Source organism: Leucoraja erinacea, chromosome 24 (genome assembly GCF_028641065.1).
Source record: "Leucoraja erinacea ecotype New England chromosome 24, Leri_hhj_1, whole genome shotgun sequence".
NCBI lineage: Eukaryota > Metazoa > Chordata > Chondrichthyes > Rajiformes > Rajidae > Leucoraja > Leucoraja erinaceus.
Window position 1 is genome coordinate 10,343,144 of NC_073400.1, and position 17,703 is coordinate 10,360,846.

A 17,703-nucleotide genomic window follows, 5' to 3' on the forward strand; every position below is an offset into this window, starting at 1 on the left:
TCCTCTTGCTATGAAAGCCAACATACCATTCGCTTTCTTTACTGCCTGCTGCACCTGCATGCCTACCTTCAATGACTGGTGTACCATGACACCCAGGTCTCGCTGCATCTCCCCTTTCCCAATCGGCCACCATTTAGATAATAATTTGCTTTCCCGTTTTTGCCACCAAAATGGATAACCTCACATTTATCCACATTATACTGCATCTGCCAAACATTTGCCCACTCACCCAGCCTATCCAAGTCACCTTGCAGTCTCCTAGCATCCTCCTCACACCTAACACTGCCCCCCAGCTTAGTGTCATCCGCAAACTTGGAGATATTGCCTTCAATTCCCTCATCCAGATCATTAATATATATTGTAAATAGCTGGGGTCCCAGTACTGAGCCTTGCGGTACCCCACTAGTCACTGCCTGCCATTGTGAAAAGGACCCGTTTACTCCTACTCTTTGCTTTTCTAGTGACCAACAGGTTGTTGGTCACTAGACTGCAGATAGGCGCAAAATGCTGGAGTAACTCAGCGGGACAGGCAGCATCTCTGGAGAGTAGGAATGGGTGACGTTTTGGTTCGAGACCCATCTTCAAACACTCTGAAGGGTCTCGACCGGAAACGCTGCCCACAACTGCAGTAGAACCTCCCTGCTCCTATACTCAAATCCTTTTGCTATGAATGCTAACATACCATTCACCATCTTAACTGCCTGCTGCACATGCATGCCTACTTTTAATGAATGGTGTACCATGACACCCAGGTCTCTTTGCATCTCCCCCTTTCCTAATCGGCCACCATTCAGATAATAGTCTACTTTCCTGTTTTTGCCACCAAAATGGATAACCTCACATTTATCCACATTCTACTGCATCTGCCATGCATTTGCCCACTCACCCAGCCTATCCAAGTCACCTTGCAGCTAACACTGCCCCCCAGCTTCGTGCCATCCGCAAATTTGGAGATGTTGCATTTAATTCCCTTGTCCAAATCATTAATATATATCGTAAATAGCTGGGGTCCCAGCACTGAGCCTTGTGGTACCCCACTAGTCACTGCCTGCCATTGTGAAAAGGACCCGTTTACTCCTACTCTTTGCTTCCTGTCTGCCAGCCAGTTCTCTATCCACATCAATACTGAACCCCCAATACCATGTGCTTTAAGTTTGTATACTAATCTCTTATGTGGAACCTTGTCGAAAGCCTTCTGAAAGTCCAGATATAACACATCCACTGGTTCTCCCTTATCCACTCTACTAGTTACATCCTCGAAAAACTCTATAAGATTCGTCAGACATGATTTACCTTTCATAAATCCATGCTGACTTTGTCCAATGATTTCACCACTTTCCAAATGTGCTGCTATCCCATCTTTAATAACTGATTCTAGCAGTTTCCCCACTACCGACGTTAGACTAACTGGTCTGTAATTCCCCGTTTTCTCTCTCCCTCCCTTTTTAAAAAGTGGGGTTACATTAGCTACCCTCCAATCCTCAGGAACTAGTCCAGAATCTAAAGAGTTTTGAAAAATTATCACTAATGCATCCGTGATTTCTGGGGCTACTTCCTTAAGTACTCTGGGATCCAGCCTATCTGGCCCTGGGGATTTATCGACCTTTAATCCATTCAATTTACCCAACACCACTTCCCGGCTAACCTGGATTTCATTCAGTTCCTCCATCTCATTTGACCCCCGGTCCCCTGCTATTTCCGGCAGATTATTTATGTCTTCCTTAGTGAAGACAGAACCAAAGTAGTTATTCAATTGGTCTGCCATGTCCTTGTTCCACATGATCAATTCACCTGTTTCTGACTGCAAGGGACCTACATTTGTTTTAACTAATCTTTTTCTCTTCACATATCTATAAAAGCTTTTGCAGTCAGTTTTTATGTTCCCTGCCAGTTTTCTTTCATAATCTATTTTCCCTTTCCTAATTAAGCCCTTTGTCCTCCTCTGCTGGACTGAATTTCTCCCAGTTCTCTGGTAGGCTCCTTTTTCTGGCTAATTTGAAATTAGGTTTTCTCCTAATTGGAAATTTTCCAACACTGTGAAAAGATAAGCCCATTCCACTTGGTCGAAAGCTTTTTCTGCGTCCAGGGAAATAATTGTTAAATCTTCGTTTATCGTTCTGTGCGAGTAAATTATATTAAACAAACGTCTCAAGTTATAAAATGAATGTCGCTTAGGTAGGCCTACCCCTTATTCTTAAACTGTGACCCCTGGTTCTGGACTCCCCAAGGGAGATACCTCTTTCATTCCACACGAGACCATACTTTTACAGAAGGATGTAAAAGTAATTTTGTTTTAACATTGGTGGTTTTTGTTTAGTTTAGAGATACAACATGGATCCGGTCCTTTGGCCCACAAATCTGTGCCAATTGCCCAACGAACTTAGAATTAGTTCTAATTAAACCCACTTTCTCATCCACTTCCTGCGGCATGGTGGCGCAGTGGTAGAGTTGCTTCCTTACAGTGCTTGAAGCGCCGGAGACCCGGTTTTGATCCCGACTACAGATGCTGTCTGTATGGAGTTTGTACGTTCTCCCCGTGACTGCGTGGGCTTTCTCCAAGATCTTTGATTTCCTCCCACACTCCAAAGACATACAGGTTTTTGTAGCTAAATTGGCTTGGTATAAGGGTAAAGTTGTCCACAGTGTGTGTCGGGCAGTGTTAATGTGCAGGGATTGCTGGTTGGTGTGAGCCAAAGGGCCTGTTTGTGCGCTGTATCTCTCAACTAAACTAATCAGGGGACATTCTCGACTGAGGAAACTGGTGGAAACCAACGTGGTCACAGGTAGAGCGTGCAAACTCCACAAAGACAGAGCCCTTGGTCAGCATCAAACCTGGGTCTCTGGCACTGTGAGGCAGCATTTCTAGCAATTCTGCCACTGTGTTATCCTTTGCTGACAGGCACGGAAATCGTTATCAAAATATAGAGGAGACCGAGGGACAGGGGGGACACAATTTCTTGGCGGCCGCGCGCACATGCGCACTCACACGCGTGAGGCTTCGGAGGCTCAATCCAGCGCTATATGCAGCTCAACTCTGCCTGTCTTGCCGGGTTAACCTACAGCACTTCCTGGACTGACGGGACACCAGCGCTGCTTCTCCACGCTGACTGTAAGCCTGGGCCATATTTCCCGCAAGTCCAGGCAGGGCTGTAGGTTAACCTGGCGGGACAGGCAGAGTTGAGCTGGGTTTTGCGCTGCTTGTCTGCGCTGGCTGTGTGCCTGGGGGTACAGTTCCCGGCTAACTCCCGACCTCTCTGGCCACCCCCGGGCGTGAGGGGGGAGGGGCACTCGGGTGGGGACGGGACAGCGCCGGAGTGCCGGGATCGATCCTGACTGTGGATGAGGTGCAGGTCTGTACCGAGAGTGTTTTGGCATGTCTCCCTCCTCCAATCATCGCGCTGAATTATCATGGCTCGCCCCCATTGCATGCTGACCGACGCCTCTCTCGTCCAATCAGCGCCCTCGATCAGCAGTCCCACCCCCACTGTCTCACGGAAAGCGGAGATTTCACCGATTTTTAAAATCCGGATCACAAAAAATGGGGGGGGGTCTGTCCCCACCTCTCAAAATAGGGGGGGACATGTCCCACCTGCCCCCCCCGGGATTTCCGCCCCTGCCTTTGCAACTGTTTCTCGGTGATATCTCACAAATCTATGTCTCATGCCTCTACATTATTTGTAACTGTGAGGCGTTTTTAATTATAGAGAAAATCCCCCCAGTTTTACAATAGTTGCCTGGTCTTGTTTGCAGATTGCTAACAGTGATGTACCAACGTGCAGAGATATTTTCCTTTTGGGTTGAATATTCAATAAAGCTTTGAAAGTTGAAGGGTTTTTCAATGAACAAAATAGTGAAGATGAGAATTCCCATCCTTCAATTCTGAAGTAGTTTACTGCAGAACGTGGACTAGTGTAGTCAATTACAGTTTGAAGACTTTTTTTTTCACATCATCCTCACGGTGCAGTATTTCGTCAAGTCTCATTTCCTTTCTTCTGCATTCCCATCCCTACTCTTCTTTGTCTGAAGTGCAGTTTATTTTGCTATGTGCATAGACAACCCCAAATACAGGAGATTAAGCTATTTATTTGCTTTTCTTGGTGCTGGTTTAGGGAACGAGCATTGATCCTGCTCTTTGAATTGTGGCTTCAGACCAATGCATTCACCTGCCAACTAACTGTAAAATGCAGAGAGCAACGTCAAACACTGTGTGTTACTGACTAATACCTTTGACTCCATGAATAGGACAGCACAGTGACACAGCTGGTAGGCATTTGCACGTTCTCCCTGTGACCCAGTGGATACCCTCTGGGTGCTCAGGTTTCCTCCCACATCCCAAAGATGTGCAGATTTGCAGGTTAATTCGTCTGAATAAATGACCCCGTGTTTGTAGGGAGTGGATGTGAAACTGAGATAACATAGAACTAGTGTGAACAGATGTTTGACGTTCGGCATGGACTCGGTGGCTGACACAAGTCGCGTGCTATCCAGACAGTGGAAAGACAATACATGATTACAATCGAGCCATCTACAGGGGCCTGTTTTCAAGCTGTATAAAAAAAATGCGTGAAGCCTTCTCCTCAAGTATGACTACCCTCACAACTTGTTTTCATTTTGTATTTGGTGCCTAACGTCTTGCAAGTTTCCACTCGAGTGGAACTGAGTACCGGACAAATGGAAATCTATTTACATCAACTCCACTCAAGAACCAAGATGGGCCAACCTCTGTAATCAGGCTACCGAATGCATCTGACATTTACATAAATGTACATTTAGAGGCTGAGTTCCATGTCATCATCGACTTGTTTTGAATGTAAATGAAGGAATGGACCATGCTGAGCGTCTGCAAAACCAAGGTCCTTCATTATCCTGGCTACACTGTACAATGCCACCCTCCATCAAAGAAAGTCTGCTCCTTGACCGGAGAGAACATAGAATAAGACCCATGTTTTGGGAGCTAATTCTCAAGGAAGCTGATACTTTCAATGTACAAGTGCAATGTACAGTTGGCACTCTGAGGAAAAGGGAGCTTGATGAACAAGACAAGTTCAGAAGTCATGAGCTAACTGGAACACTCATGATATGATAGCAATGCATTCATCTCCCAGCTAACTTCAAAATGTAGTTACCGCAAAAGACTGTCTCCACAGAATCTTCCATATCCACAGGCAGCATACAAATGCCAAGATCAACGTTCTCTCCCATTCCAGTATTCCCAGTGTCAAGGCCCTAATCGCAACCAGTCAGTTCATTATCAGGGCACAATGTTCACAGGCCACACACTTAACCTAACTTATATAGTCACTCGATTTCAAACTGTGTCAGAGTAAAAGATTGACAGTGGAACAATGGAAGTGATTCAAGCGAGTTAACAGAAAGTGCAGCAACCCCACCAGTGCCTGGGAAAATCTGGCCCATAACCGTGCAACACGGAGGAGCATTTGGAATGGCATTGAGTGCAACAATCCCTTACTTGGGAGTACACAGAAGCTCCATGTAAATGGACAAACAAAAGTACTACCTCCCAAACTATCCCCCTGATCAATCATCACCTGCCCATTGCAGCAGAGTTTCAGGTGCTTTATTGTCCTCGGCAGTTTCCTCAAAATCCACACAACTGGGATGGAAGCAGGTCATTCTCAACCCCAAGGGACTGCCCACAGAGAGGTACGGATGCAACTGCCAGATTGGGACCAACTTGGGACACACAGTGGTGCAGCGGTAGAGTTGCTGCCTTACAGCGCCAGGTTCGATCCTACGGATGCTGTCTGTGTGGAGTTTGTCCGTTCTCCATGTGACCTCGTGGGTTTTCTTCAGGTGTTTCCTCCCACATTCTAAATACGTGCTTAAATACGTCCTGTAAATTGTCCTTAGTGTGTAGGATAGAATTAGTGTATGGGTGATCGCTGGTCAACGTGCACTGGGTGGGCCGAAGGGCCTGTTTCCACGCTGTGTCTCTAAACTACTCAGCCATGGATTTGGTTTAGTTTCTCACCCAAGTAATCTGCAAGGATAAAAAATGTACTCTTGAGCAGGCAGTTTTAAATATTACATGCTCATATGTGTAATTTGTAGTGGGTGTTGAAATATCAGTAATCTTTGAGCAGCCCCATCATGATTTGAAAACTTAATATTCTTTGGAAATAATGTGCAATAAACATAGAAACATAGAAAATAGGTGCAGGAGGAGGCCATTCGGCCCTTCGAGCCAGCACCGCCATTCATTGTGATCATGGCTGATCATCCCCTATCAATAACCCATGCCTGCCTTCTCTCCATATCCCTTGACTCCACTAGCCCCTAGAGCTCTATCTAACTCCCTCTTAAATCCATCCAGTGACTTGGCCTCCACTGCCCTCTGTGGCAGGGAATTGCATAAATTCACAACTCTCTGGGTGAAAAAGTTTTTTCTCACCTCAGTCTTAAATGACCTCCCCTTTATTCTAAGACTGTGGCCCCTGGTTCTGGACTCGCCCAACATTGGGAACATTTTTCCTGCATCTAGCTTGTCCAGTCCTTTTATAATTTTATATGTTCCTATAAGATCTCCCCTCATCCTTCTAAACTCCAGGGATTACAAGCCTAGTCTTTTCAATCTTTCCTCATATGACAATCCCGCCATCCCAGGGATCAATCTCGTGAACCTACGCTGTACTGCCTCAATCACAAGGATGTCCTTCCTCAAATTAGGAGACTAAAACTGTACACAATACTCTAGATGTGGTCTCACCAGAGCCCTATACAACTGCAGAAGAAATAAATAACTATTTAAATATATTGTTAAAATGGAGGCAGCCACCACGTTAACCTAAACAGTCTTTTTGAAATCTTTATTTCTAAAATCAGTTCTAATTCTGCACGATACCAGCATGTTAACAGCTATCAGTGTGTTTAAAGGTGACTTTAAAGCAGATTGTTTCTGAAAGGGAGTGTGGCTACATGGTGGTCACTTCAACTGAATAATGTGCACCTTCAAAGGTCTTTTCAAATGGAATGAGCTCCCGGACGTAGCATTAATTTATTTTTTATAACTGCTATGTTACAACTGAATGGCTTGCTCAGCTATTATGGAGGGTGGAAATAAGTCAACAGCTAACTGTCTTCATGTTTGTCTATCCTTTGGCACAGAGATCAACAGTTTGCAAGATCCTAGCTCGTGACCAATTGTCTTTGCCATTTGTGTTTGACCATATGGGGCAAAAGTATCAAACTTCTCTCTTGGAGGCCAGTTATACTTAAAGCATGCTAATATTGAATCAATAAAATGCATCTCACAATTGGCATAATCTTCATGCACCATAAGCTGCTTCTAATTTAAAAGTATAACTCAGTCATTTATTTCAAGAAGATTGTAGATTATGTTCTATGTTCAAAGTTAACAGTTACAGGGAGAATCATACCACTGTGCCATTGAGCCATACATTTATCTTAACCCACTTATTTTTCCTTATAATACCAAAACTCCAATTCAAGTGTAACAAAGACGTGTCTTTACTCATGCTTTCATCTAATTCATCCTGTTTACTGCACAGCATTTTTGCTTTTGCCCAATGAAAATCAGAGCTTGCATAACCTGAAGAAGGGTCTCAACCCGAAACGTCACCCATTCCTTCTCTCCAGAGATGCTGCCTGACCTTCTGAGTTACTCCAGCATTTTGTGTCTACCTTGTACTATCCTAGTCAGGATATCTTGCACCTAAAAATAACTTTAAAATCCTTCACCTTTAACAGTACAGGTACTGTGTTACTGCATCTCTGCAGCTGCCATCCCCAGTTCTTAGACTTTGCTCTACTGATCAAATTCAACATGCATTCCCCATTCCATGTTGATTTTAGTTTTGGGTTTAGTTTAGAAATACAGCATGGAAACAGGCCGTTCAGCTCACCGAGTCGATGCAAACCATTGATCATCTGCACACTAGTTCTATGTTATCCCACTTTCGCATCCTACATACTAGGAGCAATTTACAGAAGCCAATTACCCTATACACCTGGTTACACAAAAAAGCTGGAGAAACTCAGCGGGTTCAGCAGCATCTATGGATACTTCCTTCGCTCCATAGATGCTGCTGCACCCGCTGAGTTTCTCCAGCTTTTTTGTGTAACCTTCGATTCTCCAGCATCTGCATTTCCTTCTTAAACCCTATACACCTGCATGCCTTTGGAATGTGGGAGGAAAACAATGACCCTGTCCACAATCTGTTTAATTTATTCCCCTCCCTTGGTGTTCATACTCAAGGTGGCACAGTGGTGGTGCAGTGGAGTTGCTGCCTTACTGCGCCAGAGACCTGGATTTGGTGCTATCTGATCGGAGTTTGTACGTTCTCTCCGTGTGCGCGTGGGGTTTCCTCCCACATTCAAAAGACGTATAGGTTTGCAGGTTAATTGGCTTTGGTAAAAATTGTACCTAGCGTGTAGGATAGTGCTAGTGTGTGGGGTGATCGCTGATCGACGCGGACTTGGTAGGACAAAGGGCTTGTTTCCGTGCTGTATCACTAAAATAAATTAAACTAAATTAAACTAAGCTAAATATTCTCGAATATTCAAAGTATTCAGAGGCAGAGTACAGCAGCCAATCATGAGGGAAAAACAAAATACAGAATAAAATGTGACTTTCCTGAATTGAGATGGGGCAAAACATTAATTTGCGTAAAACTGCATATTTGATGAGCCTGTTGACATTGTAATTGGGAATAAGCATTTGCTTTGAGGAACTTCCTTAATTTGAAGCCTTAATTTCAGGTTATCTGACAGTTCACACTTCATGATTTAGTTCAAGCACCGATGGGGTAAATTCAGGCCTGGCTACTAGTATGGAATATATAGTTGCTTCCAGATATTTAGCACTGTTGACATGGAGTTAAGGATTGGATCATTGCTAGAAACACATTTTATCACCTCAACTGCATTGATGAACAAATGGCTGGAGGACTAGCTTTGTTTCTCTGCAGCCACTGCGTTGAAGAAAACAAGGGCAGATCAGAACAAGCTCCTGAACTGAAGAAGGTGCAGCATCCAGAAGCAACTCCACGTATTGTCCTTTTGAGCAAGCAGCCACTTGGAAACATTTGACCATTCGTGTACAAAGCAGAACGCTGACAGGAAATCACGACAAACCCAAATATCAGATGTGATTGACCCGGGCCCAGGAGAATAGATACAAATGTCAGAGACATTCAGAAGCATTTCTAAAGCTTGACAGATTTGAAAGATGACAAAGCTAGTGAAATGGCTTTGCCATCTGTTGCAGCTTTTCTCAGCAGTCTTATTATGATCTGACGATGTTTCCTACTATAGTGTGCCACTCTATGCAAGACGTTAACAATCTGTTGAACAGCAAATTTGCAATATGGAGCATAGAACAGTACAGCAGAGGTGCAGGCCCTGTGGCTCACAATGTCTGGGCATCCTGGATTCAAAATAACCAAGTGTGCGCAATGAAGAACCTGAACAGCATGTGGAATCGATGGACCTGCACAGGCTGGACTAGTATTCTAAACTGTGCAGGTGAGTGCCATTTACAGTATTCCAACAGTGGCCTAAACAATAATTTATATATCTTCAGAAAAAATCCTTCCTTTTCTCTACAACTCAGCTTAATAAATCATGCTTTTGTTTCAAACTCTCTTTGGCCGACAGAACACCTTGCATTTGTAAAGTAATAAATCCAAAACGGCTTCATGTCAGCATTGTCAAACAGGGTTTCTTGTAGAGCCATATTAGAGTTTATTGGGTCAAAGGATGGGTTTTAAAGAGCTTCACAAATTGGGGGAGAGCGTTGCTGAGGCGATTTTTTTGTAGGGGGAGAGCGACGGGGAGATATTCGAGAGGTTAGGAAATTAATAACTGAAGCACAACTACACTTTGTGGAGCCATTTCCAGTGTCATGGCAGTAAATCAATGTATGTATATCCTCATCATTGATCCATTCAGGGGATATGTGACTTCATATGTTATAGGAGCAGGATTAGGCCTTTCGCCATTCAATCATGGCTGATCTATCTTTCCCTCTCAACCCCGTTCTCCTGCCTTCTCCCCATAACCTCTGACACCCGTACTAATCAAGAATCTATCAATCTCCGCCTTCAAAATATTAATTGACATGGCCTCCACAGTAATTAAATCCACAGATTCTAGAGTGCACAGTTATTTGAATCTTAGATTGATGAAGGATCATACAGTTAATTTCCAATGAATTTCCCTGTGCAGGCAAAGTATACTCCGGAGTACACCCAGAGAGCTGATAGGCATTCAGCTTCTCATTATTAATTATTTAATGTACCTTTTCCATCATAAGAACTCTGGTCGATGCACTTGCTCTCCTTTGCTGCTCATCCTTCATACTGCTTCATCGTTTCCTGTTTAACACCCTCCCTGTAATGCTCCCACCCTGCCTAGCATGCCCCACCCACCCTACTACCCTTATCAAAACTTCTCTGCCCACCACTGCCCCCTGCTCCCTCTGATCATTCTCTTTTCCCCTTGTATCTCCAATTTTAATCCCTCCGTACTGGCGGCAAAACTTGTAGCTGTGGAAGTCCACGTCTGGACTGTTATTTATCCCTTTGCTTTTCAGGGGTTCCATAAAATCCACCTATTAAACCAACATTTTGATTCATTTCATTGTCATGAATCCAGATGGAATTGTTCATATTTATGTCAAGTGCCCTGAAGTTCAGGACCCCCATGCAGATGTGCAGGTCCCAGTCCTCAGCATAAATGATCACCAGCCATTTCGCGACAGCAATCTTAACAATAACAGAAATGCCGGAACAACACAGCTAATCAAACAACATCCGAAAGAGAACCAGTGAAAATCAGCTTAGCAAACTTTCCTCCACATGCTTAACATCAGGCTCCTTGAATCCAGAGATAAATTGCAAACATCCATAGATATACCTGCACTTACCAGCAATATTTACTTGCTTTTCATCCACAGGATCCAATTGGCACACAAAATAGTGAGCAGATGATCTTAATAGAGAGGCATGGCACTAAGAGAGAACAAGCCTTTTAATTCAAGAAAAATATGAAGTGAATTGATTTCTAGGCATTCAATTATGTTTAAGCGTTTTATTATGTGTTTAATTTTTAATTAATTGCAGATATACATTCGCAGATAAAAAATGCCAAAGCAATTCAGTGGGGAGGTTTGCAATGTATAATTATTGTTGAATCATACACCAGATGATTCGGCACTTTGGCCCAGCTTGTCTGTGCCGACCAAGTTGCCCGAACTAAGCTAGGCCCATTGCTGTGGAGCTAACCCCATTACAAAGATGTTATGCTTCATTTGAAGCTGGTTTACATGGAGACGTATGACCCAGGAGACCTGCTCCCAGGTAAGAATGGATTTAATGGGGAGATGACCAACACTTGTCTCTGATGTCTTATTCATAATCACTCACGTGAATCAGTGTATTACAACTTGGATTTTTGACAAGGGTGTCCAACACATAGGGGAGAGTTGAATTACTGATCATACATGTGGAATCATTTGGTCAAGACTTTAAAATATTGATCAAAGAAAAGCCTAATTAACTTCTGATTATTTGACAGCTGCTACTTGAACATTTGGAGTGTCTTGTGTCAAGACATGAGCGGTCCCTGCGAATGACTGTGGTGAAGCGGCAATCTCAGTCTCCATCAGGAGTGTCCAGTGAAGTTGAAGTTTTGAAGGCATTGAAGTCATTATTTGAACATCACAAAGCTTTGGATGAAAAGGTGAGCACTTAATGGTGGACCAGGAACAAAGCTTAACTGTATCTTCCATGACCATGAACTCAATGTGTAATACATAGGAATATCAGATGAGCCTTCACTTCTTCAAAATCATTATAAGAGGTGCTAAAAAACATCTCTAAATGTAGAAACTGTTTTGATTTAAGTGTATTCAAAATACTATGGTCGATGGTTCCTTGAATCTACATTTCATATTACGGTTGTCTATTTACTATGGTCTTGAACCAAAAAAAGGCGATTGGAAAAAATACACAAAGTGCTGGAGTAACTCAGTGGGTCAAGCAGCATCCCCAGATAACATGGATAGGTGACATTTCGGGTCAGGATCCTCCTTTCGGGATCCTTCTTCTGTCTGAAGACATCACCAATCCATGTTCTCCAGGGATGCTGCCTCACCCGCTGAGTTACTCCAGCATTCCGTAGATTTTTTGTGCTATATCAGCATCTGCAGTTCCTTGTTTCTAAAGCTATTGACATTTGTTGCACATGAACTTGGGTTCTTAGTAAATCTGTCCAAATGCTTGCATGAAAACACTTGACTTTTTGTGAAAATGTCTTGCAGTTCTGAATGCACCGTTGTAATAATGAAGTTAGAGAAATTGATTCTTTGGTATTTGACAGATGCCAGCAAGCAATGCTTTTATTTCTTTGCTACGGTTTTCATTTAAGCGTGATCTACTGTTCATGCATTTTGTCTCTGACATACTGTTGCTCAGTAAATACTTTTTCCAAATAGGAACGAGAATAAACTGTGTTGTATTTAATTAAAATGGTTGCACAGAGTGTTTAATCTGAAGAGGATTTAATAACTAGTTCCTGAGATTGTCTCCATTTTAAGCAAGCACAATCATATTTTGTCAAAGTTTCTTAATAAAATAACTTGGCTGGAGTATCGTTAACTATTATTGAAATTCTTTGGCTGATTTCTTTTTTAAACACTTCATCCTCTTACAAATTGACAAGATTTTGGCCCCATTGGAATCTCTGAGGTTGACAACTGTGACACTGGTTTTACAACCAAACTGCTCTGTGGCTAATTCTTGTTAAAGCTGAATCCCTAAATCACAATAATAAGCCTAGTGAAGAAAGTCACAAATCTACTGGAAATTTATGTCAATCCAAAGTAATCTAATATCTTAAATGATATAATCTGTTCAGGTCCCTCTGAAATGAGGAATCATTTTCACATTTTAAAATATTCACCCTTAAATTACGTTGAAAATGGTAGATTTTTAATTTGCATTTGTGCAAAGCAGTGAGGAGAGTTCAGTGTAACCTAAAAGCATACATTTTCCCAAAATCTTGTTTGTAAATCAAAATATATTCATAATCAAATCACAAAATTAACTATTTGGGTTGGTTTATTATTAATTTTGTTGTCACTTGTACTGAGATATAGTGAAACACGTTGTCTTATGTGCTATCTAGGCAGATCATACCATAGATGAGTACATCAGGTAGTGCAACAGAGTACAGAATATAGTGTTACAGCTACAGAGAAAATGTAGTTAAAAAGAAAGTGCAGGGGCTGCAACAAGGTAGATTGGAAGATTGGAAAAACATCCTTAACATATGAGAGGTCCTTTCAGGAGTCTGATTACAGGAGGAAGAAGCTGTCCTTGAATCTGATGGTGCGTGTTTTCAAGCTTTTGTAACTTCTGCCCGATAGAAGTGAGAAAGATCAGGGCGTGAATGATCCTTGATCATGTTGGTTGCGTTCTCGGAGCAAGCTGAAGGATATCACCTCGGGTCCTCATGAGTGGCAACGGCACCATATGTAAGGGAAAAGGGAGGTCCTAACACTAATGGGTATACCACCAGAAATATTGAATGTATAGAAACTAGGTGTCCAGGAAGGAACTGCAGATGCTGGTTTACACCGAATGCTGGATTAACTCAGCGGGACAGGCAGCATCTCTGGAGAGAAGGAATGGATGATGTTTCGGGTCGAGACCCTTCTTCAGACTGAGAGTCAGGGGAGAGGGGAACTAGTGATATGGAAGGGTGGGGTGTGAAAACAACAGATCAAAGCAGCCATTAATCAAGGAAAAGTAGAATGGTTCATTGTTGGTTGAGGGGTAGGTGACAACGGGGCGTACAAAGTAAAATTAATCAGGAGGACAGTGGAACTAGTCGGAGAACTAAGGTGGGGGAGGTACAAAGAGAGAGGGAGAGAGAAACCAGGAATGTGTTAAGAATTTTGCATGGTTTTTACTTTGTATATTTTTAAAACAAAAATAAAGTTATTTTGACAATAAATAAAAGCTATAAAAGAAGTAAACTAAATCTGCAGGTTTGGCCTTAGAATCAGACACTAGTAAATCAGAAAGGCCGTAAATGGAATATTACATGCAGTTTTACACCCAATTTATTTGAGGGATGTAAAAGCAGTGCCATATGTAGGAAGGAACTGCAGATGATGGTTTAATCTGAAGATAGACATAAAATGCTGGAGTAACTCAGCGGGACAGGCAGCATCTCTGGAGATAAGGAATGGGTGATGTTTCGGGTCGAGACTTCTACTGACTCAGTTCAGAAGCAGGCACGGAAATCGCTATCAAAACTTGCGGGGGATGCAATTTCTTGGCGGCCGCGTGCGCGCATGCGCACACACACACACACACACACGTGCATGCACAGGTCAGCTCCCGATGTGGAAATAAATATTTCAACAAAGGTTAACATATTTCTTCCGATGGGAACATCCCCATGTCTGTTTCCAAATTATGATCTGGTGAGCTGAAGTGAAGCGCTCTGATATTGTCCAAAAATGTCAGATTGCTGACTGCACTCCCACAAGAGCTGACTTCCCAACTTCTATATCTTTGGAGTAACTCCTGTGGTGGCATGACTCACGACTCACACCCAGATCATTAGCATTGTGTTTGAATGTCTTCTTTATCTACCCACGTAAAGATAGGCCAGAGCGAGTTCCTAGTCAATGAACATTCAGCCTGACTGAACATCAGAAACTCCAAAGGTGGTGGTGATATAAGAAGTTGAAATGTGCCACAGAAGAGGTAATATAAAATGTGACTTTGTCACGTACAGAGCTGTGTTCGGCCATTTGTAGCAGGATGTGTTCTTAACACGAACTGCTATGATCTCCGACTGTTAACATCACATTGAGCTTCCTGAAGCATTCCCATAGGCACAGCATGAATTGAAAACAAGCCTGTTTGCTGCTTGCCACAGTATTTTGTATTAAAGCGATTGGTTATATTATTGCCCATTTTATTTAACAGAACTTATTGATGAAAAGCACAAACAACGATTCACAAAATCCAATTTGCTTTGTTCTGAATTTGTGATCCTAACTGACATTTCTTGACTTTATTGCCGGTGTTCCAATTCTTTCTTTATTTGCTTCATGATGATCCTTTTATCTCCAGAGAAGTAGTCAGAGTTCATACCCTTATTGATATTTATGGTGTTGGAATTATCCCCTGTCACAAGCCCTTATTGACGGCTTCCTTTGAAGTATATAGAGCTGTCACACTGACTTTTCAATAAGCAGAACATTCACGATGGTGCTTTAAAGAGCAGCACAGTTTTGCTCAACTTTAAATGCGGGCTGAATTTTATTCATGCAGAGTGCTGGAAGTGAGTGTTGTCAGGAATATGCAGGATATCTGGAACATGTTTCAACATGCCTGTTGAAGGTACTCAGTTGAGTCATGCCATTGAGATGTTATTTTTAGGTTTGCTGTCTAGTTAGATTGAGCGGGTGTGATGATAGCTGGAGAGATTCCATTGCAAATCCAATATAAAAGAGGACTTTGTAGACATGGCAGTTGATGGTATTGTGAAAGGAAAGGGAGCAAGTGAAAGAATAAATCAAGAACACACTGCGGGACAGGCAGCTCCAGTGTAGAGTTACAGAGTTAACATTTCAGATTGAAGACTCTTTCTCAATCGTGAAAGAATGGGGTTTAGTTTAGTCAAGTCGTCAAGTCAAGTCAAGTCTAGTTCAAGAAGGCCTGGCTGGAGGGAGCATTTAATCAATTAATGGTCAATGAATCAGTGGTGCTTTTATTGTCACTTGTGCGAAGTGCAAACTTACCATGAAATTATTTTCTCACAGTCCAGTAGCGTACTGCCATACCTAAGCATGCTGCTGGTGTCACTGGTGAAAGCAATTCAGTGACCTCAGCAGTGAGGATTCTGAATAAGGTGTCATATTTTGTGAAGATTCTAATGCGTACATTGACCCGAACCTATCAATTTGCTTTGTAAAGTCTGCTCCAGAACATCACTTTTCACGCCAACTCACCTCGCTAGTGTACTTAACTTTGCCCAAATACACTTCCACATATTAGGGCGGTCACAGTGGCGCAGCAGTAGAGTTGCTGACTTACAGCAAATGCAGCGCCAGAGACCCGGGTGCAATCCCTGACGACGGGTGCTGTCTGTACGGAGTTAATTGGCTTGGTAAATGTAAAAATTGTCCCTTGTGGGTGTAGGATAGTGTCAATATCCAGGAATCGCTGGTCGGCGCAGACCCGGTGGGCCGAAGGGCCTGTTTCCGCGCTGTATCTCTAAGCTAAACTAATATGTCCTGCTCCATTGATATGAGGACTCTTCTTGATGTGTAGTTTTGATTCACCCTCATTGTTATCAGCAACTACAATGTCCACGTCCACATACCTACACATTGTTTGTCATTATCCTCACTTGCATTTGCAAGAAAAAGTGATCTCCTTCCAGCCATCTTAACTCAAAATGTCGGAGGAAGTGGTGCAACGGTAGAGTTGCTGCCTTACAGCACCAGAGACCCGGGTTAGATTCTGACTTTGGGTGCTGTCTGTACGGAGCTTGTACGTATGCCTGTGGCTGCGTGAGGTTTCTCCGGGTGCTCCAGTTTCTTCCCACACTCCAAAGATGAGCAGGTTTGTTGGTTAATTGGCTTTGGTAAAACTGTAAGTTGTCCCTAGTGTAAGATAATGTTAGTGTATGGGGTGATTGCTGGTCGGCCTAGACTCAGCAGGCCGAAAGGCCTTTTTTCTGCATTGTATCACTAAAGTCTAAAAATCTAAAGTCTAAAGAGGCACTGGAATGGTGCAAAATTGAAGTGGTTATCTGAAGACAGGATCCTCCTGCAAACTGGTGACAGAATTCAAAGTAATCCATTGTAGCGTTCACCATTCAACACGTGAATCTGATCAGCATCCAGTAAAATATCACACCTGCATAATATTGCCAGATTTTAATCTTAGCAACTGTAATTGGTGTTCTTAATCTCCCGCTGGCAATTTGCGCATTACAATGCAAGAATATGACAACTACAGAGCAGGCCACTCACTCTATTGAGGATGAAATGTCAAAACCACCCATTAGCACAGACAGCCAGGAGTTGATGGGGATAGTAAAGTGGGTTTTAATCTGGTGAATCACATGTCACGAGTAAGAGCTGGCCGTGGAGTCAGGGACATCTGTGCGTTAGAGAGTGTAGGCTCTTCTAAGCTCTGCTCAGCTGGGCACAGATGCTACATTGTGGACTGCTGGCAAACAGCTCACTTTCTGACTGGAGCAGCAGGGAATAAGCTCATAAATTCATGTCATAGGAGCAGAATTAGGCCATTCGGCCCACCGAGTTTGCTCAGCCATTCAATCATAGCTGGTCTATCTTTCCCTCTCAACCACATTCTCAAGCCTTCTCCCCATAACCCCTGGCACCCTTACTAATCAAGAATCCATCATAAAAATATGCATTGACTTGGGCTCCACAGCCGTCTGTGGCAATGAATATTCACAGATTCACCACCCTCTGAAGAAATACCTCCTCACCTCCTTTCTAAATGTACATCTGTTTATTCTGAATGTGTAGTGGATTGGCAGACATACCAGCTGCTCTGTGCATAACTTCACAAGTTTGAAATAATTTCATTGCAGTATGTGGGCATTTGTAATGATGGACCACTTCAGCTGAGAAAATAGACACCAAAAACTGGGGTAATTCAGCTG

General features: G+C 42.9%; 1 protein-coding gene across 1 annotated transcript in view; it reads left to right on the plus strand.

The window, feature by feature from the left end:
• The first annotated feature begins 10,700 nt into the window (after nt 1-10,700).
• LOC129708529 (liprin-alpha-2-like) overlaps nt 10,701-17,703 on the plus strand; it is a 59,530-nt gene continuing 52,527 nt past the window's right edge. Inside the window, exon 1 of the mRNA XM_055654332.1 lies at nt 10,701-11,721. Within this exon, the coding sequence (XP_055510307.1) occupies nt 11,611-11,721 (111 nt within the window). The 5' untranslated portion in view covers nt 10,701-11,610. The remainder of the gene's footprint in view (nt 11,722-17,703) is intronic.